Raw genomic sequence first — 27,711 nt, 5'->3', positions numbered from 1 at the left:
ATGCAGAGGGTGGTACGGGTATGGAATGAGCTGCCAGAGGAAGCAGTGGAGGCTAGTACAATTGCAACATTTAAAAAGGTATCTGGGTGGGTATATGAATAGGAAGGGTTGAAAGGGTTATGGGCCAAGTGCTGGCAAATGGGACTAGATTAGGTTGGGATATCTGGTCGGCATGGAGTAGTTGGACTAAAGGATCTATTTCCGTACTGTACATCTCTATGACTCTATATGGAACTATGTCACTGTATTATAATCTTGGAACTCCCTACCAAACAACATTATTGAGAGCACTTTTTCCTGTCATGAGCTTGCAACAGTTCAATAAGGTTTCTCACCATCACCTCATCAAAGAGCATAAGGGATGGTCAATAAATGCCGGTCTAGTCAATGGCACGCATACTAAAACTAACAAAAGCTAAAGCTCAACACGTATGTTGCCAGTAGGAAGACTGTATAAGTGTGCTTACACAATTAAAACAGACAAAATGTGATTCAACTCACGCTAATGTCAGCAATTTGCACTCATTCACTCATGCTATCGACAAAAACTTGATCTTGTTACAACAAGTCTTGTTTTTTCATAAATGATATGGCCCCATACATCTGGAGTAAGTGGGGTTGCCAACAAATTCCTTCATTTTACTCATAAAATCACATTCCTGGTGATTCAAGAAAATTTGGTGGTCTGCAAATTCCACTGTGGGGTCTGCCCTCAATCATGTGCACTATCTTTCTTAAGTCTGCTTCAGAAACAATTTAATAGTGGCAATTTAAAGAAAAAAAAATTAAAGGCTAGGGAAATCTAGACGTACTTAACGCATTAGAATTGGGATTCCAGTGAAATAAATGCCACAAGCACCATAATTATACACAGTCTAATCAATTGCAATGTTTAGATTATTCTTTCTGCAGAACTATAAACACTTCCTCCTGAAAATTAAAAACTCAGGAGCTGAAACTGGAGATTGCAACTAAGCATGTTTTTGAGAGCTTGAAGAACATAATTAGGGGCTCAAATGTCTGACATAACTGAAGGTCTGTGCACAACATATGCTGCAAAAGGAATCTCAGTGGTGGAGTTTGATTACCATACAAAGCCACATCAATAATTTTGATCCCTATGTACAGAAACAGTTCTAACATTATAACTTGTCCTTGTTTCTCCAATCCAAAAATTGCCTTTTTTTTCTGTTAAAAAGAAACTAGTAGCAATGGATCAACTATTACAAACCTTGTATTTTATGATGCCATCGACCCATCTCTGGTTTAGGTTATATCAGTCTACTATATTATAATATGGTACCTATGTCCTTCCATTACGGGCATTAAGCCTCTTTGCCCTGAAACACGAAGAGTACTTTCCCTCTGAGCCACAAAAGCAAGAGGGGGTGATTTTAGAACTTACTATAGAATGGGACTGAAATTGTCCAGAGACAGGAAATTACTATTAAAATAGCAAAGAAAGAATAATAAAACATTCTTATGACACTTTCATAATGCCACAATATACCAAGATGTTTCACAGAGAAACAAACAGTTCTTGGAGTATAGTCACAGTTGTAATAAAGAACATACTCGAGCCAAATTGTAAGCAGCCAAGATTCCATGGCCTGCAATGTGACTGTCGCTACACAAGCTGAGTTTGGAGGTTGGCGAGGTATAAGCAAGACACCCAGGAGAATTCTCCAGTTCTCCTCTGATATCGTGTTGTGGAAATCATTACACACATCTGAGATAATAAACAGAAAGGGGGGGTTGATGAGGTGTGTAGTTTAACATCTCATTTGAAACACAGTACTCTGACAATAAAACACTCCTTTAGTATTGCACAGAGGTGCTCGTACTGAGTGTGTGCTCATGTCTCTGACATTCTCTGATTCACCAGTGGTAATGCTGCACTGAGTTGTCACAAAGACGAGGGTGGCTTGGTAGCATTATTACTGATCAAGCTGGTCACATGTGAAAGAAGATGCCCATATGACTGCAGGTGTGGCATATGGGGAGGGAATCAACCAAAGGCAGAAAGCTATTTAACCTGATACTTTCCACAATATCGGTAGTTGTGACCACTCACTGTCCCTCTGGAGACAGATCACTGCACTGTCTTTGTGGAGACACAGTTATGTCTTCACATACCCACTGTCGTGATACTCTTCATTGTGTTGGGTGGCCTGCACACCATGATAACTGGGCGAGATTTTGTACAGATTTAGCAACTAGAAGCTGGGCATCCATGAAGCTGTGGACTATCAGTGGCAGAACAGTATTCTGTATTCCCCACTCTACCATGACAATCGAGCTAGGGGATCAACCCTGGGATCACTGAAATACAAGGTTGGTGATGAGGTGCAAGAAGAATACAGTGGTAGAGAAAAAAAAATTAGTAAACACCAATCTTTACAAGTGCGCGGACAAGTCAATAACACTGTTTAAGCAAAAGTAGCTTTGAAGATCATAGTTTTTTTTAATAAATATCTGTGTTAATTATAAATGAAAAAGGTGTACAAACCTAAACTAATAATGCTGTAAAAACTGAAAGAAATTAGAAACAAAAAATAGAAGTTGGCTGGAAAAGCTCAGCAGGTCTGGCAGCATCTTTGGAGAAATCAAAGTTAATGTTTCGAGTCCAGTGACCCTTCCTCCGAACAGTTCATCTAGCTGGGATCATCTAGTTTAGAGGTAGGAACATTAGCACTATGCTTCAGGAACCTCTCAGTAAAGTTTCCTGTTGATATTGCCCCAAGGTTTATCACTATTTCATTTATGAATGCTTCAGTGAATTTCCAAAGCAACAGTTACCTCCACAGATGGAGTTTAAAGATTGATTGACATCTTAAATAGGCTGCTCAAAGTTGAGCTAAATATTATGTGAGTTATTTTTTATTTTGTGAGATTGACCACTTCAAAAGGTTGAGAGGTTTTGACTGGATTTATTAGTTAGAATCTATTTATTTTCCGCTCTGAGGTATGTTGTTCCAGACCGATATAGTTTGTTAATTTATTCTTTCTAACCTTATTTGTGAAAACTGCCAAAATGGAGATTGGGTGTATGACTGTGGAGGTGGCATTGAGGCTATGAGGGGACCATGGAAGTCAGTGGGGACATATGTTTGCATTCAGTTGGTATGGAAGATATGAGGGCCACGGAGATGATGAAGCTGAGGGTTTGTGGGCTTAACAACCTCTAGAACAATTAGGATGCAGTCTGGGAACTAAAGTGGGGCAGGCTTCAGCCTGCCTCCGTATTCTTCCAGCTCAGTGATTGAGTACCCTCCACTTCCAGGGTAGGCAACCTCAACTGTTTCCTGCACACGCTCTTTCAAAGTGAACAGTGTGCACATGGTATCCTTGTTATTGAACGGAGTCCTGATTTGAGCTACAAACTTCAACATGCACAATCTGGACGAAATAAGATTTATTTTTTAAATTAATGCAAAAGATTGTTTGGGCATGTAATACCCTTCTCAAAGCCGTCCCTGCAGCTTCAATAATACCATTAGGCTATGATGTGTTTAACTGAAACAGAAACCCCTGGATCTTGTTCAGCGATGGATGGAGGCTCATGGGGAGCAGGGCTCTGATAGGTTAATTTCAGCTTTTGACACAATAATGAATTACTCTGTTAAGACTGACCTGAGATTCTCTTGATCATTAGTCCCTGTCACTCTCACGTGAAAGGGTAAAACATGCTGGAAGTGATTAGCAGCTTTCAAATCCTTTGTTTAAATTTAGATATATAGTTCACAAAACAGTTCAGAATCTATTGAGTGCTTCATGATTTGTGCTCCAGGCTCAGCTGCTTGTCAGACTGCATTAATTCAATCATTGTTTCTATCAAGTCCAAGAAACATCCATTTTGAGCGATTTCCTGCATGCATGACGTTATGTAACAGTGCTAGCCTAGGGCCTTCCACTAGGCTAATGCTCCAATTCTGAAACACACTAACCGAAGTAATTGCGAATTCAAGCAAATGAGAAGGTAAAACTCTTTTCTCAAAAGAAACTGTTTTTTGTTTTATATTTCCACTCTCATATGTTCAGAAATGCTTATTTCCATTTTTGTTTTCTGTGGTCATGTTGTAAATACGTCTCACCAGCAACGCATTTTTCTTCACATTTCTGTTCTTTGCTTCTCATTTTTAAATGAATGCGACAGAATCCTTGATTTGTTAGAAGAACGCAGATATCCACCACTTCATTTCAGGTCGTTGGGAAATTGCCCCATCTAGTTCGCATCTCAGTTACCAGACAGCTCTATTCCCATTGATATTTTATTTGGTAATGAAGTCTTCCTGTGACTCACTTATCTTTATGGTCTTTGAGGTCTGTTATTCTAAGCCTTACTGGATTATACTACAATGTCTGAGAGTCTCCCAAGATGCAGCTTGAATTTCTGAAGCACTCTTACTGACAGCCCTAAGCTGCAGCGATGATACTTGAGCCTACAGAATATTCGTTAATTCCCTGCATTTAACCTTTTGAGAGTATCATCACCAACAAGGATTATAATGTTTTAAGGAAAAGGTCCACCATCACCACCTTAAGCTAACAAGAGATGTGTAATAATGTAGCCTTGCCACCAGCACTCATGCACCAAGAGTAAATTTATTTTACAAGATTTGACCTTTTAATTTCCCTATCATTAATGATATGATGGACAGAGCTGCATGGCTGATCCATTGGTTGTGGGATTTCTTAAGTCTGTTTATCACTTGCTGTTTGGCATAGTGATAGTGCTGCACTGAGTTGTCACAAAGACGAGGGTGGCTTGGTAGCATTATTACTGATCAAGCTGGTCACATGGGAAAGACTATGCCCGTATGACTGCAGGTGTGGCATATGGGGAGGGAATCAACCAAAGGCAACCTCACCCATTACCCATTCCTTGGTGTGGCCTGCCAGTGTCCCCCAAAAGGTGCACAGGGAAAAAGCCCTATCATCCTCCAGGTGTTGATGCAGTAATGGCAGTGATGGCGCTCCTGAGGACTACCAGCCGTCCGATTAGGCTGCAGCCGTGGGCTGTTGTCCTGGAAATGCCAATGACAGTCACTAAACTGACAAAATGTATCCTGACTCCTGACTCCTGCCACCCCATTTTCTCTGCTGGAAGTAGGAAGTCTGGCTACATAATTTTGCCCCCTATCTCTGCGCACTATACACTGTTCAGACAACTTATTCTTGTTGTCAGAGTCTCTTTGAGATCATCCATCTTAATTTCAATAATAAAACCTCCTCTTCACCATCTTATCAAAAGTCTTTTAAAAAATGGTAATACATATCACTGTATTTCCTTATCAATACTGTATTTATTTCCTCAAACATTCTATTCCATTTATCAAAGGTAACCTGACATTTAAAAAATCTGCATCAGTATTTTTTAATTCATGACTTTGTGATTATTTGCTACTTTTATCCTACATTATAATCTCAAGCAGCTTATCAGTTTTTGTTAGGTGATTGAGTTTGTTGGTTTATCCTTCTCCTCTCTTGCTCCTCTCTTAAACAGAGGTGTTGTATTGGGAGAATTTTCTTGGGCAAATGCCACATCAAAGATTATGCAGCCACTTCTTCTCAAGTCTGACTGACAGGGACAGGAGAATGATTATCCCTGTGAACGACTAATTGTAAGAAGGATCTTCCTCTGCATGGAGACATTGTAGAAGCTTCAATACAGAATGAGTTACGCAAAATCCCTGTATAGGTAATGAGCTGAAACAACATGAAAACAATGCCAGGTTTCGACCCAGCTATTACCATCTGCTGACCCAGGATGTGATTGGGTATGAACAAATTGATCCTACTTTATTCACAGGATCTTGATTCTGCTTTTATTAGAATTGATGCAACAAGCAAGTGTGGTTAGTCCTTTTCCTTTGGAGGGAGAAATAGAAACTCAAAAATGTACAGATTCTTCTATTCCTTTGAAATTCCTCAGTCACCATTTACAAGAGGAATTGCCTCTGCAATCTTATCCTGTAGCAATCACACTGTTCAGGGGGCAATGAAACTATATTGCCTCAATTTTGTTGCCCAATCCTTTAGTAAACAATACGGGGAAAGTAACAAAAACAGAATTGCTGGAGAAACCCAGCAGATCTGGCAACATCAGAGCAGAGAAAGCAGAGTTTACATTTCGAGTCCCGTGATCCAGTTCTGGAGAAGGGTCACTGGACTCAATGTTAATTCTGCTTTCTCGCCTCACACACTGCGAGACCTGCTGAATTTCTCTTGCAATTCCTGTTTTTGTTTCAGACCTTCAGTATCCACAGTTCTTTGTTTTACATTAATGTTAAGACAGTTCTCTGTTCCTATTAAATTGCCTATTTTCCAATGTGCTTGTTCTTCCTATTTAAGTATTAAAAAAAATTTATAAATCAAAAGTATTTTTATAAAAAGGTCAAATGTATATATAAGATGGTAACTGAACTAAATCTACTGGTCCAATTATCTCCTGCATTGCAACACCACAGAAACAAAAATTACACGTGGTGCCAACTTCCCATGTTCAAAAATATATAAGATCAATAGTTTAAAATTATAATAACCCAGTTGAATTGTTGCACAAGTAAACTATTAGCAAGATATTTTCCAGAGCAAGACATCAGGCTGCAACTCAAACTATTTCTAATAGCTTAACAATTCTTTCATCGAACATTTCAGTTTTGAATTTATGTTATACCATTTAACAATCGAGCACTCGGCTTATTCAGACAAAATTTACTAGCTCACCGTCTTGTTTTTAAGATATTTAAAAGAACCAAGTTGACATTCCAATAAAAGAGGGCCACAAATTTTACGACAAATTTGTTAGGCATTTTTATATAAAAAGTTAACATGTCAATAAGTTTACATTTTTTAAGGACATGAAATTAATCTTCTGAATATGTAATTTCACAATCTACATGTTTCCAGAACCTTACCTTTGGTTTGGGAACTGAATTTTTAAATAAACATGAAAATAAGAGGCTTAATGAATTGGTAAACAAAACCTAGAGTAATTGAAATTCAAAAGATAGTCAGTGGTTACTCAAAAGGATCAGAGTTATTGTGTGAAAACCTGGCCCCTTTTGGTACAGACAAGTTGTTGATAGGAGCCTTCAGAAAATTTTACTCACGTGGGCCCTAGATCAGAGAAAGGTTTGAAAGTAAAAGATAAGAAGGGGAAATTTTTCAAGTAAACATATATCTTTCAGATCAAAGGACCAGTTTAAAATTGAAGTTAGTTTGTTTAAAGCTTGGACATCCCTGATGTTACACATGGCTAGAAAGATAGGCTGCAGGGAGGTATGATTTGACTTTGGGTTTACCTGGGTGCTTTCTGTCGCAGTTATCATGAGCCTGGAAGTAATTTTCAGAGACAGAGTGAGAAATTAGATGGGAACTATAAACTACTGTGTAAGAATCTATGAAGCGCATGCCTGAGTTGGGATCTCCACTATGGTGAGTTGCTTAAAGTGAGTTTTACCTGGCAGAATGCTTGCAGAAGAAACCAAAGAAAGCTCATACTTCAGAGAGCAGCAGGAAGTCGAAGGAGATTTAGAGAGAATGACAGAGAGTTGTGGCACAGAATGGCTTGACTTCAGGGCAGCATAGTGGCTTAGTGGTTAGCACTGCTGATTCATAGCGCCCAGGGACCTGGGTTTGATTCCACCTTTGGGTGCCTGTCTGTGTGGAGTTTACACATTCTGTGTGGGTCCCCTCAGGGTGTGCCGGTTTCCTCCCACAGTCCAAAGATGTGCAGGTTACGTGGATTGACTGTACTAAATTGCCCAAAGTGTTCAAGTATGAGTTTGCTAAGTGGATTAGCCGTGGGAAATGCAGGGATAGGGTAGGGGATGGGATGCTCTTTGGAGGGTTAATATGGGCTGAATGGCCCAATTCCATTCTGTAGGAATCCTAAGTGTAGAGACCTACAAGATCAATGTAACATATTGGGGAACTATTCAGTGAAATTGAAAACAGAACTGAAAGTGGTCTGTTGCGCTTTTGAAATTCAACATCTCAAATGTTTCTAGCAGAAGAGTTTAAATTAGTTAGCACTTGTCTGAATTAATGCTATATGGTGAAAATGTTTGGTTAAAATGTGAAATATTGTGGCACGGTGCTTTCAGTTAATAGCCTGGAGTTCAAATTTCTTTTCAGAAGTTAATGGTCTCCCTCAAGAGCATAATGATAAGGTTAAAAGATAAAGAAAGTGTAACAAAAGATGCGGTATATCTAACTTACGTCCAAAATGGAATACAAGGCAGTAGTGTAAGGGAATACAAAATAAATAATCGATATTCATGAGGTGTGCAATGGTAGTATAATGTGAAAATCAATGTAAGTCACTTGGACCCTGGGAATGAGCAGCATCATTTGGCATAAATGACCTTTCATTGCTTCCACGTTTGTTGATGATGTAAACTGATGTGGTGCATTCCAGAATATTGGGCTCTTTTAGATGGAAATTTTCAAATATGTATTGCTGCTATCCGTGCACAATAGATTAGGAGAACTTCATCACATTAACAACAGGGAAGTCCATTGAGGCTGGCTTATATACAAACACCAACATTGTTAGCGTTTCCATGGAGCACATGAAAGTCAGAAATGTCGGTGGTGAAGAATAGTATATCTATTGAATATGCTAAGTACCCATGGGTCAGAAGTGGCAGAGGTCACAAATCCCAAGAAAGAACTCTAGCTCGGACCCCTGGTATAGCGGAGCTGCAATTCAGCTTTCCACATTCTCAGGCTGGTTACAATTCAAACTGTTAAATGAAGTGTCAAATTCAGTTCAGGTTTACACAATGCACTCATGTTCACCGGGGACAAAGACCAGAGATTGCCAGAATCTAAAATTATACTTGCAGCCCTTCACATTCATTAGAGATCAGAGTTGGAGCTTCAGGAGGTGATGGAACAGGGCTTCTGGACAGAGATTAAAACGCATTCACCACTTACTTTTGTGATGTCATTTGTACTTGAATCAAAAATTGTCAAATTTGGTTTAGAACTGATCTGTACTTGAAAGGAATGAATTACAGCCACATTTTCAATGACTTGGCCAATGTAGCTGCATTGCAGAAAGTGAACTTTTAGTGCATTGTTTGGAAATTTATTATAGTCTACAAACCAAGCTCACCCAAACTAGCTTTCCATCTGAAAGTAGAATTTATATATTGTGAGCCAGCAAACTATTTGACTTCTCGGTGTTGAGGGGTTCACTTAGAAAGTTAACATTATTTGTAGGTACTCAACGATTGCCAATGATTGTGATGAGTGTGCAAATAGCTGTACACATATGTGGCCTTCTGTTCTGTATAGCACAATTTCCTTTGTTTTGATAAAATCTTATATACAGGTGATGCAACTCAAAAATGACTAGCTTTGCTGTTTTACAATTGAGTGTGTATTTTATCACAACACTTCCATAAGTACTTTAGTCAAAAATTTGAATTGACAGACTGACTGCAGAAGTAGATTAGGATAACAAAATTATAATTATAAAACTTACCCATGATTCTCAAATGAAATGAAAATTACTTGACAGAAAGAGAAAAAGCAAGACAGAGACAGATATAATGAGAATGACAGAGAGAGAGAGAGAGAGAGAGAGAGAGAATAAGAGTGAGAGAGAATGAGTAAGAGAGAAAAAACAGAAATTGTGAACAATTTTCCCGCACCAGAAATGACACAAAACATAATGCAAAATGTGGTTTTCAACACATTATACTGTCTTTAAAAAATGTTGCACGCATGTAGTGCATTTTTTGGACATTGTACCTTGTAATATGTACGGAAACTTAACATTAATTGCAGGCCAGCTGCTGAATGCTCACTATGTATTTTCAGAATACAGGGCTTGTGATTTTTGACAACTTACGTTGTACAATCACTGACCTTCACTTCCTATCTTCCAAAGGAAATTTGTTTTTTTACTGTATTCTGAGCTACATACCCGAGTACTCCCTAGCTCATAGTTTCTAGTTGTCTATGGTGATGCATGCACGTGCATTTAGTATAGCAGGGTTGTAATTGTAATCTCTCTTTAAACAAGCTCATACTTGAAAAATCATGCTTTGTCTTTAACAATGCTCAGTTGACTTTATCAAAAGTTTTACCAATCAACAAATACCAAAAGTATAAAACAGCTACTTGGATAATACCATACCATTAAATTAAATTTGTGGGAATTCCTGCCTAAGTGTAAAAGCTATTTTGCATTTGGACAAATTGTCCCGAACATTGCACGCCAATGAGATCATTTTGAATGGTGCTGTAGAAGCAGTGTACATAGAACTGGCTAGGCCATAGGATCATACCCAGAGAAGCATTTCATTCAAATAAAGTACACATTTGGGATATTGGCACCACTTCTGTGTCAATGTAATCTGCACGTCACCTCTTACAAGAACAAAATATGACTTAGGTACAGTGGTTCTGTTTTTCCCAAACATCAGGTGAAAACAATATTAAATGAGAAGTATTATCTGCTATCCAGCATGCACAAACAGGGATATAAACCTGGACGGGTGAAATATCAGGGAGGGAATTTGTAAGGAGCAACTTGAAGCTCATTGGTTATAGCCCAACTCAAGAGCACCGAATGGTAATTTTATACCTCCTCAAAACAGAAGAGGAAATGGATATTGAAATACATTTAAATTTGTCCCATTCAAAGTGCAATGCAAACAGTACTTCACCAAGGTAGAAACATGAGAACCTAATCCAAATGTGGCATTGAGTCTTGGCTGGAGATGGCACACATAGATCAGAAAATTACTTTGCTGGCCTGTTTGGGAAAGCTGAGCAAAGTCTTTGAATTTGATGCTGGTGTCATTTAAACTCGATATCACAGATTCCTGCACTGTCAATAATATTGACTCCATTCCCTGCTACAGGAGGAGGATGGCATTTAAGCATGTCTAATCCATAAACTTGAACAATCTAATGATATAAAGATTTACCAAAAAAAAAACTTGCTTCAGATGCTTGTATTTTTGGAATGAACTTTGCAGTTATACTAACAGTGAAGTTATCAGCTTTCAGCTCAGAAATTGACAGGACTCCTGGTATTTGCATATGTGTAATTAAACACAAAAATCCAAGAGTTGCTGCCAGTCATTCCCTGTTCCTCCATGGACTGCGCTGTTGTTATACTAGCAGATGCAAGCCTTAAATTCCTCATTTTATGTGAATGCCCAGTTCTCATACTATAAGTCTCAATGCACAAATCCTTGAACTAACTTGCTGAATGAGGTGCACCCTTTTATCAAAGAGCATTTCTTTCTTCATTCTCAAGAGTTGTGGGCATCGAAGGCAAAAGCAGAAGTTGTTGATTATCCTCAGTTGCCTATGACCTGAGTAGATGATTAGTCTGTTTCAGGCACTAGATAAAAATCGCTGGCATTTCTGGAATCATATGAAGACAAGGCCAGGTAAGGGTGACAGATTTCCTTCCTTAAAGGACATGAGCAAAGCTGATAATTCTTAACAAGAATTCATAGAATCCCTACAGTGTGGAAGAACACCACTTGGCACATCAAGTCCATACTGATCCTCCGAAGAGCATCCGACCCAGTCTCAGCCTCACTCCCCTATACCTGGAACCCTGCATTTCCCATGGCTATTTTTCTATTTCCATTCCTAGCCTGTATGTCCCTGAACACTATGGGTAATTTAACATGGCCAATCCACCTTACCTATACATCTTTGGACTGTGGGAGAAAACCAGAGCACTTCGAAGAAACCCTCACAGAGACAGGGAGAATGTGCAAACTCCACACAGACTGTCACCTGAGGGTGGAATTGAACCCGGTCCCTGGCGATGTAAGGCAGCAGCGCTAACCGCTGAGCCACTGTGCCACTCTGCTTCCCCCTCCCCCCTATGGATGATTATATCATGGTCTCAATTCAAAATGTTGTGAATTAATAGAAGTCCACTCGCTGACCTGGTGAGATTTCAACTCGTACCCACAACAGCATTAGCCTTGGTTTCTTGATGACAAATTCAGTAACATTACTGATCAATCATCATCTTACATACTAAAATTATTGTTGAATAATCACACTGGCTCAAAAGGCAAATTATATTTGATTAGAAAAATCCATAGCTTTGATACTTCAACTTCTAACTAATCCCATGTTTAAGTTTCCATCTTCATTTTGTTCTCTATGAAATCATTAAAACGTAAAAATAACCAGTACTTGTCACTTGTTGATTTGCTGTCTGTGAGAATCCTTCAATGTGATTGGCTATTTAGCTTGCTGCTGTTGCATGCTGGAGATCCTTTAGTGGTGACACAAGAATAAAATTAAAGTCAGAAAAAGTGGCATCCATGCCATAAAAGTCTCTGTAAATTTATGAACAACTTTCTTTGAGTTCAGCATTGAAAACATCACTTTGCTGCTAACTGTAAAACTCCAGGCCATCACCTTGTCACGCGTTTCAGAAAATCTGGGCATGCGAGCCTTCAGTCACACTGTTAGCTGCATTTGGTAACTTTCAGACTCAAAAGTAGGAGCAGCAACCACTGAGTCTCTCTCAGTCTCAAGGAAGCCAATACATGACTTGACACCCCAATACAGAAGAGATCACATTCATAACATGAACAAAAAGCTGGAAGGAAATGACAACTAATATCAACTACGCTGCAGATTTGATGTTTTAAAACTTTAAAACTGGAGCAACCCAATGAAGTTGCAAAAATGTAGCACACTGGGTGTCTCTACATCCCAAGGATTGCAGTGGCTTATCACCACTTTCCCCAGGGCAATGAGTAATGGGCAAGAAAAGCTGGCCCAGCCAGCGGTGTGTGCATGCACATAAACAAATCAAACAAAAGCTGAATAAGTCTGGTCATTTATGGGTTATCACCAGAAAATAACCACGATAACCAGACTGGTATTTTAAAAAATCCATCAGTTCACACATGTACTTTGGGGAAGACAACCTGTCACCATTCACTGATGCTTAGAACAAAAGCATTATTAAAAACAAAAACGAAACTTATTGCTAGAACTACCCAATAGATGTAGCAGTGCCTGTGGACACAGCAATACAGCTAATGATACAGATTGGTGATCTTCCGTCAGAATTTACTTCGTTAACTTTTAATACGCTTAGAGCAATTACAGACAGAGATTAAATTCTGCATTGTTAATGTCATCCAGCTGCCACAAACACATTAAAAAAATCCCTGTTTGCATGCTGGACAGCAAATGTTTGCCATGATGTGCCTTAGGCCTGAGATAGTAATGGGAAAATTGTGTTTATAGTAAATTTTCCGCTGCACAATTTCTTTTCTTTCTCTATTCTGTCTTAATCTCTATTCGTGAATTTTAATGAAACACAAGTTTTGATCGAGTGACCTCAGCACACTCCAGGCATTATAATAGTGGATGAAAGAAGAAGAACGAAGTACAATTTATGTCGCAGCTAGAATATCACCATCTGAGACTGGGAGTGGGTAGTGTAGGTTGGAAGAAAATGAGGACTACAGACACAGCATCCGAGGAGCAGGAGAATTGACATTTCGGGCAAGATCCCTTCATCAGGAATGTGGCTGGTGGGCCAGGGTGGACTGAGAGTTAAATGGGACTGGGGTAGGGTTGGGTGGGGGGGGGGGGGGGGGGGGGGGAAAATGAGGTAGCTGAGAATTCAATAGGTAGGTGGACGTGAGGGAGAAGGTGATAGGTCAGAGAGGAGGGTGGAGTGGACAGGTCAGGAGGGCGGTGTCGAGTTGGAGGCTTGGGACTGGGATAATGTAGGGGGAGGGGAAATGTTAAAGGAAAATAATTTTTGAATTACCCAAATGGGGTTTCCCGAGGGTTTGATTTTAGGACCATTGCTTGTTGTTTATAATCGACTGAGTTGTTTAGGCAGTACAATTTAGAAGTTTATGGATTGCATAAAGCTTGATAGTGTCATAAATAGTGAACAGGGTAACAGACTTAAGACAACTGAGAATGTTGAAATAGGCAGACACAATTTAGTGTAGTTACATGTGTGACTGTCTTCGTACTGATAACCACCTTGGCAAGGAAGGAATGAAAGAGGAAATGCAAGGATACTTTCAGCAGCTAACATTCTGGGCGGCACGGTGGCACTGTGGTTAGCACTGCTGCCTCACAGCGCCGGAGACCCGGGTTCAATTCCCGCCTCAGGCGACTGACTGTGTGGAGTTTGCACGTTCTCCCCGTGTCTGCGTGGGTTTCCTCCGGGTGCTCCGGTTCCCTCCCACAGTCCAAAGATGTGCAGGTCAGGTGAATTGGCCATGCTAAATTGCCCGTAGTGTTAGGTAAGGGGTCGATGTAGATGTAGGGGTATGGGTGGGTACGCTTCGGCGGGGCGGTGTGGACTTGTTGGGCCGAAGGGCCTGTTTCCACACTAAGTAATCTAATCTAATCTAATTCTCTTGAGAGTGTTTTTCCATTCACATTTAAAGCACACCTTTGGACCACCACCCGCCCCTCCACAACATGATCCGATTATTCAATCAGCTTCCCAGTCATGAACATGAAAAGAGAAGATGGTAACAACAGTGAAGAGGAAGTTGATACACTTTTTGTCAGTGGCCTTCCCATGGACATTAAACCACGTGAGCTTTATCTTGTCTTTTGATCATTTCAGGGATATGAAGATTCACTGATCAAGCTAACATCACAACAGCCAGTTGGCTTTGTTATATTTAACAGCAGAGCAGGAGCAGAACAGCAAAGAATGCTGCATTCACCCAGCCTGTGGTTGCAGCTGCTGCACTCCATACTTCAGATCCTCCATCTGAAGCACCTCTGGAAGGATGGAAGTCTCGTCAGTTTTGTGAAGCAGTTAACTGCCATTAACTAAGAGGGGTGATGCAAGAACAGATTGAACTTTGTTTTCAGGTTGGACTTAACTAAAGGAGATTTTGGAGAACTGGCTGATTTCCACTTGACTTGAAGGGGATGGAGTGGTCACTAAGGACTGTGGATCTAAAGACTTTACTGGTGAATTTTTTTTTGCACATGGGAGGACTCTTCAAATTCTGTTCATTGTAACAGACTAGTAATTTCTGTTGTTATAATCACTGCATGTTGTTTATCAATAACGTGCTTAAATACTGGCTGTCAGAGTCTTATGAAAGCTGGTAGTGCCATCTAGGTGGTGATCATGAAATGATTTAAAAAAAGGGAATGAGAAAGTGTATAAGGTATAGGCAGGCAGAGAAAAAAGTTAAGTTCTGAGTTTTGTGAAACAAGGTTCAGCTGAACATGACTCAGATCAGATAAGAATTTGCAGTTAACAATGGAGGCATGGGTAATGGGTTAACTATGTGGAAAAGCATTCATTATGTAGAGGCATTTAACAATATTGGAAACATTCAGTATGCAAAGTCAGTTTAACAAGGTGAAAACAATTCATTATGTGAAGCCAGTTAAGGTTAAGAACATTCATTGTGTAACAGCAGATGGCTTAATCTTTCCTGTTGATGCTCACTGATTGTATCGGTCACCCAATGAATATGCACGTTGCCTTATCTGGATGCTCCTCCCTATAACTAGATAATTCATTAAGAAACTGCTACTTCAGAGAAGATCAAGAAGTCATGTCTCTGTGCACATGCGCAACCATTCTCTCCCCCTCCAGAATAAAGATGAAGGAGGTAAAACTATATTGTCTCTCTGAGCATTTTGCTTCAACTGAGGGAAGGCAACAGGACAACACTATCCTGGAAAAATAATGCAACATATTTATCCAACTCCTCTGCCATTTCCTAGTACTCCGATTATTTCTCAGCCTCACATTCTAAGGAGCTTGTATTCAATTAGGTTTTTCTTTACTTTTTATAAACAGTTACATGAAACTTGCTGTTCATCTTGACATGACTTTGCTGGTTGATCCTGAAAGATTATCTTATCCCTGTTTATTCTCATCCCTTTGCAGTTACCCTCACTTAAGTTTAGCAAATTTGCTTCTGACAAGTTTCTCCCTTTCAAACTGAAAGCTAAATTCTACCCATGTTATGGGCACTGTTACCTTGGCAGTCTTTTGCCCCAAAATCTTTTACTATACCTGCCTCATAACACCTGACTGGATCCAAAACAGTCTGATCCCTGTTGGATTCACATGTTGTTCTAGGAAACTGTCCTGAATAGGCTTTATACATTTTTCCTTGTGGCTACCTCTGCTAATCTCACTTTCCCAATCTATATGAAAATTAAAGTCACCCATGATTATTGTACAGCCTTTTTACATGCACCTAATTATATCCTAATTTATTCTCTGCTCCACCATATAGCTATTATTAGCAGGCCTACAGACTGTTCCCTCCACTGTAATCTTCCCCCTTTCATTTCTTATCTCCACCGATATGGTTCAAATGTGTTCTGACCCAAGATCATGAACAAGACCAAATTGGAGAACTACTAAAAGTTCAATACAGAGAAAAAAGAATGCTAATTCTATACCATTGGGCTACCAGTGATGATCTAAATATCATCACGAGTCACTATTAATTTCCAATAACCAACAAGTTTGCTGCAGAGTGCAGTAACATTTTATTTGTTAAATTTACCAACTAAGCCTCCTGTTGGCAAAATAAAAAATCAGCGATGTCTAACACCCTATTGATTCATCCTATCATTTCCAGATCAGATCTGTCAGGATATTCACTCAATTTGGTGAAAGCTTTCTTGGGGTCCAATAACTGTGTTTATCTATACAGGAGTCTAAAAATGCAATATCTGGAAGAAAATCTCACATATGGTCGTTCTCAGTAGTTTTGAATTAAGTTAACATGACAATTGGACGCCAACAGGGACCAAATAAATAGTTTACAGAATTACTTGGCATTGGCTTTGACACTTGCATATCAAGATTAATTTGTGTTAAAAAAAATAATTTCAATGTAACAATCATTGGTATTTTTAATTCCTAGGAATCCTTTGAAGTTGTGACAAAAGTCTACTGGAATTTTCAGAGATAGAAAGCTAGAGCTGACCTCCAGTTTGCTTTACCTGGGCTGGAAATGATGAAAAAAAGGGAACCATACATTATTCCCCAACAAGTGCATCTTGATCAGCAGGTAAGCTTTGAAAATGAAAGGATGGTTGACTTTTCACTCTGAAAATATGCACCAACTCAAATCAGGGTTATTTTTCTAGAGGAGGGATCAGGGGAACAACAAGTGGCCAGTTACCAACGGAGGTCAATCAATAACATTTAACATCTACTGTCGGAGATTGACTGATAGGTTGCTGCCTCCTGTCTCAAGTTTTGTAAGCCAATTGGAAACTATCAGCTGATCAGATTCAAAATCCTTCAGGTAGGAGTTGAGGCCTAGTTGCCTCTCTGCTGATAGCTGCGGCTGCCGCCTACCTGTCACAATGGTGATTCAACTGAATTTAATTAAACTGATTTGAAACATTTAGAATTTGCCAGCGAGATACTCCAGATGAAGGTGCCCCTCTCTCACTCTACAATCCAAAATGCTGGGTTTTGCTCCTTCCCAACTGGAGATTCTGCTATTGGCTCTCTAGGCTGGAGCCTGCTTATTACCAATGTTCTGTCTGAGCCACATAATTGTGTGCATGTGCAACCACTCTGAAGGATGGCATACAGAGACTGATAGTGTTTGTGAAGGATTCAAAGCAATGGGTTTGCACCTCAAAACCCAATAATAAGCTTGCAGCAGGTTAAAAACATGCTCAGCTCAAAATGGTCGACAAGCGATGTGTTATGGGGCTCCTGCTTCAAGAAGTAAGAACCAAGAAAAATACTCAAAATTAGCATCTAGGTGACTTAGACATAACTCTGGAAGTGATTTTATGGTCGTCGATATTTGTCCTAGGTTCAACTTAGTGATAGCAGATTGTTGATTGTCCCAACTTTACAAAGAATAATCCCAAGGAACTGTCAAAATACAGCAGACTTAAGGAGATGGTCATGCAACTGACATGGTTGGAAAACTATGTGCAGCGTATTTGCCGTGTACGGCGAAAACAGTCCTAAATCAATATGCTACCATTGGGGCGAAAGAGATTGCTAACGTTTATGAGGATTTCCAGTTCAGCACATGTCAACCTTCATATTTGAGAAACTGGATCTCCCTACGGACAGCAGCATAATTCAAGCTGGGGGAGTGGGCAACTAATTCCCAGTGAAGTCTCCCTTATCTAATAAAAAAATCAGTTTCTGGTGCAGACACCTCCAAATGTAGAGCCTTCTATAAACTCTGCAACAATTCTTGGTGATTTTGTTTCAGCATGGAGAGAGAGAGAGAGAGGAGTGATTTTGGAATCGCACATTCAGATTCAAAGAGTGTTTGAAATGGGGTCATTAAATCTCACAATGGGACAGAAGGAGGCCATTTGGCTGATCACTTTGGTGCCAGTTCTTGAAAGCTCAACTTGAAATTTGTGAATGCCATGGTAAGCAAGTCTTAAACAATCGTAGTTCACACCTATAGGTGATTAAAATAACAGCATATTTCAATATATCAGATACTTTGACACACTGAACACTAATTAAGGCACAGCTGCAGAGATTTGATTATCTGTGGCTCTGTTTGAAAATTGTGGAAATGAGACACAAAGAACTACGATGGAACACGGTTAAACAAAATCAATTCAGAAGCAGAATTCCAAAGTTTTGAGAGATTCAGAAAACTGAATTTGCTTCATTTAAGCAAAAGACAAAGGAAGAAGAAACTAGAATCAGGCTTTAAACTTTAATGTGCTTTGTGTGTACTGCAAGCAGTTCAGTTAACCCCAACAGAGAAAAGCACACATGTGGCCACCAAAATAAAAATCATCAAGCCTTACACAGGACAACACGTTTTTCCTCAGCAATTGTAATCGACTCAATAAAAAAAAACTGCCCTTTCTTGACTTCCAGATAACTTAATGTTATGCAACTTAAATACATACAACTTTACGTTTTCTTAAGAACACTTACTATAACTATCAATTAACCCACCAATCCCTAAATTTCCGTGGAACTTGTGTAAATTGCAATGCGCAGACTCTCCTGAGTACACGCATCCTCTAATACCACATTATGACTAGCTTGTTTACTTCTCTCCTAAAGGAAACAGTCACGATTTATAGAACTAAGAATAAAGAGGTGATCAAAAAGGAGTCAGTGATTCAACCCTCATGCCTGTACTGTCATTAATCAAGTTCATAGATAAATCTATATCCTATTCCCATTCAACTACCTTTTTCCTTATCCCTTAATACCTTGGACTAGCAAAAAAAAACGATTAATTTCAGTTTAAAATTATTAACTGAGCAAGCAACTATTGCTTTTCCTTTGGGTGAATTTCACAATTCTATCTGTATTAGTGTATCCTAGCTTCTCTCGTGAATGATTTAGCGCTGACTTTAAGTCATGTAACCCTGTCCTAGACTCCCCACCAGCAGAAATGAAATTTCTTTACACTGCACTATCAATTTATGTATTTGTTGTGCAAGGTAATGAGATGAGGCAGAAAATCTGAGACCATCTTTTGGAGTGCAGACCAATATGCACAGGTCTGAGATATATTTGATCAACTTTTTCAGGTACATTATGGCACACCTCCGAAGCAGGTCAGATTTTAAGTGGGCACTTCTTGCTTAGTCTTTTACTTAGTCTTAGTCACAATGTCTGTCTAGCTAATGAAACTTGGTCCTAACTGATATTATGGCATAATCTACATGGTATCAGGACAAAAGTCTCTTTTGAAGAGTGATGAGGGGTTAATGCTGTATCACTGTAAAGCATATTAGGCCCAGTCAAGAAAATAGGGATGGTGGCAACAGCATTCCACCCTCATATACCCAGATTTCTAATTCCAAATATTTCATTCAAATCATTCTTTAAATCTTCCATACTGAGTTGACTACAAGCCAAGTTAATGTCATCTCTCCTCATAAGTTAGCTATTGGAATCTTGGTAATATTCTGAGGAATATGCACTGCACTTTTTCAAAACTAATGTAACCTTTAGGGCAAAGGTAATGTCACCATAATTCCAGAGGACCATAGGGCTGTATCCTCATTAGACAGAGAGAGAGATGATGACAAATGATGGAGGAACCTAAGTATCGCCATGCCCCAGGTTAGAGGAGAGGTTGAGGAGGATAGTCCTTCACAGTAACCACAGATAGTGCAGGAATTGAGCCCATGTTGTTGGCATCATTCTGCATCTGTCCAGCCAACTGAGCTAACAGAACCCCTATCCTTTAGGCAACAGAGCCCAGAACTAGACACAGGACACCAGGTGATGTTTATCCAGTGTTTAATAAAACTGGAGTAAAACATACATCCTTTTTCCTTCGCCACAGCAGAGATCCCAGAAGACCAGACTAAACCCAATATTGTTCCTTTGTTTAAGAAGGGCAACAGGGATAATCCAGAAAATGACAGGCCGGTGAGCCTTACATCAGTGGTACAGAAATAATTGAAGATGATGCTTAGGGACAGAATTTACTTTCATTTGGAAAATAATTGGAATCACCAAGAGATTGTCAGCTTGGCTTCATGATGATCTTGTCTCACAAACTTGATTGTTTTTTGAGGAAGTGACAAAAATGATTGATGAGGGTAGAGCAGTGGATCTTGTATACCTAGACTTTACTAAAGCATTTGACAAGTTAGGCTGGTCCTGAAGATTAAGGAACATTGGACCTAAGGTGAGTTGGCTGACTGGATAAAATTGGATTTTGTCATGGAAGACAGAGGGTAGTTGTGGAGGGTTTTGTTTTACTAGAGTCTGTGACTAGTGGTGTTCCACAAGGATCAGGGCTGGGACCTCTATTGTTTGTAATATATTGATGGTTTGGATGAAAATGTAGGTGGTCTGATTAATAAGTTGCAGACCACATGGAAATTAGTGGAGTTGTGGATAGTGAGGAAGGTTATCAGACAATACAGCAAAATATAGGAAAGTTGAAAAGTTGGGTAGAGTAAAGGCAGATGGAGTTTAATTCAAACAAGTGTGAGGTGATGTATTATTGGAGGTCAAATGTAAGAGGAAGCTATGCAGTGAATGGCAGGATCATTGGGAGCATTGCCATACAGAGGAATCGTGTGGTGCAAGTCCTTAGGTCTCTGAAAGTGGCAACATAAGTGGAAAAGGTGGCAAAGAAGGCTACAGCATGCTTGCCTTCATCGAATTGAGAATAAAAGTTGGGCATTGAGTATAACAGTTGACAATTCATGGTGCAGCTGTATAAGACTTTAGTTAGACTACACTTGGAGTATTCTATGCAGTTTTGGTTGCATACTATAGAGAAGATATGGAGGCTTTGAGAGGGTGCAACAGGATATTGCCTGAATTGGAGTCTTTTAGCTAGGAGGAGAGGATGGACAATTTTGGATTTTTTATTACAATGTTGGAGGCTGAAGGATGACCTGCTGATAAACTATACAAAATTATGAGAGGCATGGATAGGGTGGATGGTCAAAGTTTGTCCCCAGGGTGGAAATGTCAATTACTGGGGGGGTGGGGGAATAGGTTAAAGGTGAGAGGGGAGACGTTTAAGGTGATGTGCGTGGAAACGTTTTTTTACACAAGAGGTTGGTAAGTGCTGAGAACACTTTGCCAGGAGAGGTAATAGGAGCGGGTACATTAGTAAAGTTTAGGAGGTATTCAGACAGGCATACAAATAGACAGGGAATAGAGGGACATGGACAATGTGCAGACAGTTGGGATTAATTTAGAATAGCATCAAGAGAGCCACAGACATGGTTGGATGAAAGATCTGATCTTGTGCCAGACTGCTCTGTTATATTCTACATATAAAATCTAACCATAATGTTTTACATTCTACTACCTTTGTGCAAAGAGTTTTCTTCTGTATATGAATATGACAATTTAGTGATCAGTACATGGACTTTGATGCTTCTGATATTACCAGGTCAAAGATACTCAGACTTTTTTTTTGCACCGTCCAGAATAATGTGCCAATACCACATCGGAGCAGCCTACAAAATACAGATGTCAGAGTTTGTCTGCAAAATTGTGCAATATTAGATAATAGACAATAGGTGCAGGAGTAGGCCATTCTGCCCTTCGAGCCTGCACCACCATTCAATATGATCATGGCTGATCATCCTTAATCAGTATCCTGTTCCTGCCTTATCTCCATAACCCTTGATTCCACTATCCTTGAGAGCTCTTTCCAACTCTTTCTTAAATGAATCCAGACACTGGGTCTCCACTGCCCTCTGGGGCAGAGCATTCCACACAGCCACCACTCTCTGGGTGAAGAAGTTTCTCCTCATCTCTGTTCTAAATGGTCTACCCCGTATTTTTAAGCTGTGTCCTCTGGTTCGGCACTCACCCGTCAGCGGAAACATGTTTCCTGCCTCCAGAGTGTCCAATCCTTTCATAATCTTATATGTCTTAATCAGATCCCCTCTGTCTTCTAAACTCAAGAGTATACAAGCCCAGTCGCTCCAGTCTTTCAGCGTAAGGTAGTCCCGCCATTCCAGGAATTGACCTCGTGCTGCCACTCCAGGAATTGACCTCGTGATTAATCCAATTATCACTGGGAGTATGAGAGAAATTGTAGAAATATGAAACTGTAACGGTCTGTCTCACATAGGAGAATGCACTGGTTTGGAAAATTCTATGATACTTCAAATTGTATAAGTTTCATGGTGGAAAAGGGCTTGATGAGATGAATAGTTTGCTTTTGTTTCATTCTTGACACTATCACAGAATCTTACATCATTAAAGGAACCATTCAAACTATTTTGCTCATGTAAGTTCTTTCAGTGAGCTACTCAATTTGTCCTATCTCATTCTACTTTCACTAAAGCCCTGCCATTTTTTTCCATTCAACTAAGTAGCCAATAATCTTGATTAATGAAACTGCTGTCATATTCCTTTCAGGCAGTGCATTCTGGATTGATATCATTCCAAGAAAAGATATCTCCCCATCGATTCCTTTCCCGACAATTTTAAATCTGTGACCTTTGGCCATGGTTCTTCCTGCTATTTGCTGCTCATTTACTTTACCTTACTGCATTAGATGAACAAAATTACTTTGGCTTGAAAGTTAGCACATGATGTTGGCTGAAATAAAACATGAAGGTTCAGGAGGTATCGGGCAGTATCTGAGTAGAGAAGGCTTGTCATGCTGTTTCATGTACGTGGGTAAAGAACATGCACATGTTGTCTGCTTTCCCTCTCAAGTGACTCACTCGCTGGAAATTTACCCAGCGTGGGTGGGATTGTGGACGGCTTGTCAAAGGCAGAAAGGCTATCATTGTACAGGACTATTTCCCAAATTTCCTATAATAAAATTCCAAGAGTCTGAGCAAGACTTTAATGCCTTAGTTTTGACCATTGGCACCCCTTTTAAACTTTTCAATTGAATTTGAATGGATAGAATTTATGATCTAAATGAGACTTTTAAAATGAGTATTTTCCCTCAGTTTTTTTTATTAAAAATCTGCAGATTGGCCATAATGTTCTTTTTGTCTTCTGCCACAAAGAGTAGGTTGATAAGCAAGGTGCACGACTATCAAAATAAATTTCATTGCCGTTGAGTTCCAGGACGACACCCGAAAGAATACTTCTGGCAAGTCATTTGTGAAGCAATGCAAGTCCTCAACCATTTTACAGTTCACCTGTAGCAAACAATTTATACAAATTATGGTAACATAAAACAATGCAACACAATTGCTCAGAGCTGTGAAACTTCAGGGTGTTTATGATTGGAAAAGCAACACAATTATTCTGTTTGAAGAATGCCATTGATCTTTTAAACCTTCTGGGTTACTATGATAATTCACAGTCATACTTTATTTGAATACAATAAAAATGTCCATCCATTGTTATTGAGACCCCTGTTGGATTTGATTTCCATTTGCAAACTGATTTCAGGAAATTTCACAAAAATAATCTTTTTTTTTCCCCCAGTACGAATTATCTTCACGTCACAAAATAACCAGATTTCTTTTTTTCTAAACAAACACACTCCCGTTACTTAATCACTGCACACTTACAGTCAATTTCTAACATTAATAATATACCACTTTAACTATCGGTTTCAATCAATTGGTCGTATTCTTGCCGTATTTTAGAAATGTTTTTATTTACAGTGCACTATTTAGGTCATCCTACAGTATTTGACAGCTCATGAACAGCATTTTAAGGGTAACCATTACTGTAATATGGGAAGCATGACAGATTGTACATAACCATGTCCTGCAGTGAGAAAGGTGATAATTAACCGATAACGTTAATTTAGTAATATAAATTGCGAGATGTAAATTAACCGAAGGATGAAAAAGCCTTTGGCTCTTTAAAATAATGCCAAAGTATGTCCAGTTGAGAGGGTGACTTTGGTTCAGCATTTCAGCTAAGAGAAAGCAACATCAAGAGTGCAGAACTTCCTCAGTTCCACGTTGCCTTGACAAGTGTCCATGTCTTCAGAATGAAGCTTGAAAGCCCAACCATCTCACTCAGATGCAGCACTGCAACTGAACCACAACTGATAGGTTCAAACACTATTCCAGCTGATATTCAGAGTAGTATGGCAGAAATGTTCTGTTGTTGCAGGTGCCATCTTTTGGATGAAATACTAAACTCAAATCCCAGTTGACTATTTAGTTGGTTACAAAAAGCCCAATGGCAACTTTAAAGAAGAGCAGGAAGTCCACCAAGAGTTCCAGATGTTATTTTCACTTTCACCAGCAAAAGGCAAAGACTAACTGGTCATTTGTTGATCTGCTGGTTGACCTGACTTTGAGAGTGCTTCCATAAAAGTTAGTATAATTTAAAGTAATCAAATGGTTTTACAGTACTTTGCAAAGTGAGTAAACAGTGCTTTATAAAGCCTATAGACATGAATGTCAGTTCAGAATGGTGGATCTATTAAATATTTGTGCTAATGGAACATTTGATACCTGAGATAACACAGTTCTAGAGAATGGAAGGTTGAATATTTCAGAAAGGAATGTATTCTCAAATTAACAAAGCGCCTGCACTAAAATGGCAAATTTTAGTTATATTAATTATTCAAATGCAGGGAAGGGTGTATGGATTTTCAATCGTTTACTCTATTAAAGAGAAACTTCAAAGTGTTTTGCGTGAGAAGTGTTGTTAGTGTCTACATGAATGGGAAACATTGACAGAATCAAGTTAGATCAGACAAATACCACATACCGTTTTCATTGAGTGGACCAAACTCCAGTGAATACTTCAGAACATGGTAATTGTTCCACACGTACAGTTTATGGTCGCGAGGGTTATAATCCACTGCTGCAATATACTGGTAGGAGTTCGGAAACAATACATCAACATTTCCATCCATGCTCAGCTCAGTGTTATAGATATAGTCGATTTTATTTCCAGTGGCTTCATTGTCATCATCTTCATAGACTGATTTCACCACATAGAGAATCCCACATATCATAAAAGCATTCGAAGCAGACCTCTTGTCATAAGCGGTATTCCAAGTACCCTCAATCCTTAATGTATAAGGATTTAATTGGCTAACCACTATTTTGCCATTGTTCTGTTCAGTTGCGTAGATAACCCACAAACCATTTTCATCCACTGCAAGGTCAATATCAGACTTTCCTCCCCATCGATAAGGCGATGTGTCATGGTAATTGGCATTCGCTATGATGGCCTCACCACTCTTGATCCTTGTCCTGAGATCAAACTTCACAATGTTTCTTGTTCGCTCTTTATTGAAGAATAGTGCTCCATCATACACTACGAACCCTGTTCCATCCACTCTGTGAGGAAGCTTGTAGGTGATGGTTGGTCGACCAGCAATAAAATCCCCCATTGAAGAATATTCAGTTAACGTATCTGTTCTGTACGGGGTCCAAGGCATATAGTAGACCTTGTCAGAAGCTTGAAGAGGGTCTTTGCACCAGGCGCCTGACTGATGATCAGACTCAAACAAGTGATCCATTTGATAAACTGCTTTAAGTGTTCCAGGGCATAAGAAAACTGTGGAAACAGAACATAAGAGAGGGCTAATGGATTTTTGCTTTTGACTTTTCTTGAGGATTATCGAAATAATTTAACATCGAATTTGTTCTTCACTCAAATTTACAAAATATACATACATCCATGAAGATAGTTCAAATTTTGAAAATTTAAAACAATGAATACAATTTCTAGAATTCTGAATAAATAACTCTTGATATTTAGAAACTGATTAAAAAAAAACAAATAAATAAGATGGGAGTAGTGGCTTAAGGTTTTAACTGAAATTGCGAGATCATTGTACAAATTTATAATTCTTTTGAAATAAAACTTACAGTTTAATAGCAACAAAAAATAATTGCATCCATTTAGTGAAAGCTGCTAAGAACACAACAAAATGAAAGAGGCATGATATAGATAAGTTATTTTTTGGGAAAGAAGAAAAGCAGGGAAACATGACGGTCATCCATGATCTAATCTCTTCTAATGAAGCAGAAAAACTGAACGTGGTGGAATTAAATGTGCATGTTCTGTTAGCAAGCAACAGAATGATGGAGAGTGTACCAAAAACTTAGTTAAACAAACCTCTACACAACAGCATCAAGAGCAAAGTAGCTGTATATAAAATGTTAATAAAGTAACTGCATAACAGTGATTGAAAATAATTAATTTCTAAGGTATTTTATTACCTTTCTGTTCCACTTCTACTTAGGCATTGGGGAAAGGAAGAAAGAAATGAAGGAGAAAAGAGAACAGATTAATGGTAATCAACCATGTGGCATTACTGTAAAAAATACATTAAAGGTGAGAGATAGTGCATAGTTTGGAGAATGTATCCATCACAATTGGGAGAGATAGTTTAACTATTTTGTAAAAGTGGTGAGAAACAGCAAAACAATACTCAAGCAAGACAGCTCTGTTTTAAAGTGGTTGTCAGGACACCTGCTTAACTTGAATAAATGTCACACAATTGGTACAATTCCAGACAACATATGCATGTTCCAGCATGATTCAACTGGCCTTAACAATTAGAGTCATACAGCTTGGAAACAGATCCTTCAGACTAACAAATCCACGCTGTCCATAATTGCAAACTAAACTAGTCCCCACCTGCCTGCATTTGGCCCATACTCCTTCAAACATTTCTTATTTATGTACTTATTCAAATGTCTTTTAAACAATGTAACTGTACCCACAACCCCCCACTATTTTGCTTATTTATATGTGTCAGACATTAATTTTGACCATTCCACTCCATGTGAATGGGTAACTATTTGTCAAGGCTTAAAATAAGAAGCCAAGCAATGGGTTAAATCAACAGAAATTCTTAAACCTGAAAGCCATATCATTTGAGCATTGCTGTTCTTTGCACATCACTCATCAGTTAAATTTCCAAGGAATGGAGATGGGCAGATTACTGAAATAAATTGTCAACAAGGACACAAAAGAAGCAGGATGCAAACAAGGAATTCTCTTCTAAAACCATTTTATCAAAACAAAGATAAGATGTATGTCATGCTTCTGGCAAAAATCCATTTGTCTGGCCTTTTTTTACAATGGGTTGAAGGCAGAAAGGTTTGGTGGGACAGTGATTACTATAAAAAATAAAAGTAATTTACTCAATCATTGCACATACAAATTAGCACACATGCAAAAAAGAGCTTCAGGACTGGACTGAGAAGGAAACTGTTAACAATGTCACTTGCTGGACTAACAGGCCTGACAAAATAAGATCTCTTTCCAGCACATGTGTTTATAAATCCTCTAGTTCAGCAGAATATGGACTAGCCCAACCACCAAGGTTC

At 39.0% G+C, this 27,711-nt stretch overlaps 1 protein-coding gene across 15 annotated transcripts in view; it reads right to left on the bottom strand.

The window, feature by feature from the left end:
- Positions 1 to 27,711, bottom strand: part of LOC140490074 (adhesion G protein-coupled receptor L3-like) — a 652,730-nt gene that overhangs the window by 174,268 nt on the left and 450,751 nt on the right. For all 15 annotated transcript variants that reach the window (XM_072589074.1, XM_072589083.1, XM_072589073.1 and 12 more), the window contains exon 6: positions 25,130 to 25,927. In XM_072589074.1, the coding sequence (XP_072445175.1) occupies positions 25,130 to 25,927 (798 nt within the window). The remainder of the gene's footprint in view (positions 1 to 25,129; positions 25,928 to 27,711) is intronic.

Source organism: Chiloscyllium punctatum, chromosome 2 (genome assembly GCF_047496795.1).
Source record: "Chiloscyllium punctatum isolate Juve2018m chromosome 2, sChiPun1.3, whole genome shotgun sequence".
NCBI lineage: Eukaryota > Metazoa > Chordata > Chondrichthyes > Orectolobiformes > Hemiscylliidae > Chiloscyllium > Chiloscyllium punctatum.
This window is presented reverse-complemented; position numbering and strand designations above follow the sequence as displayed.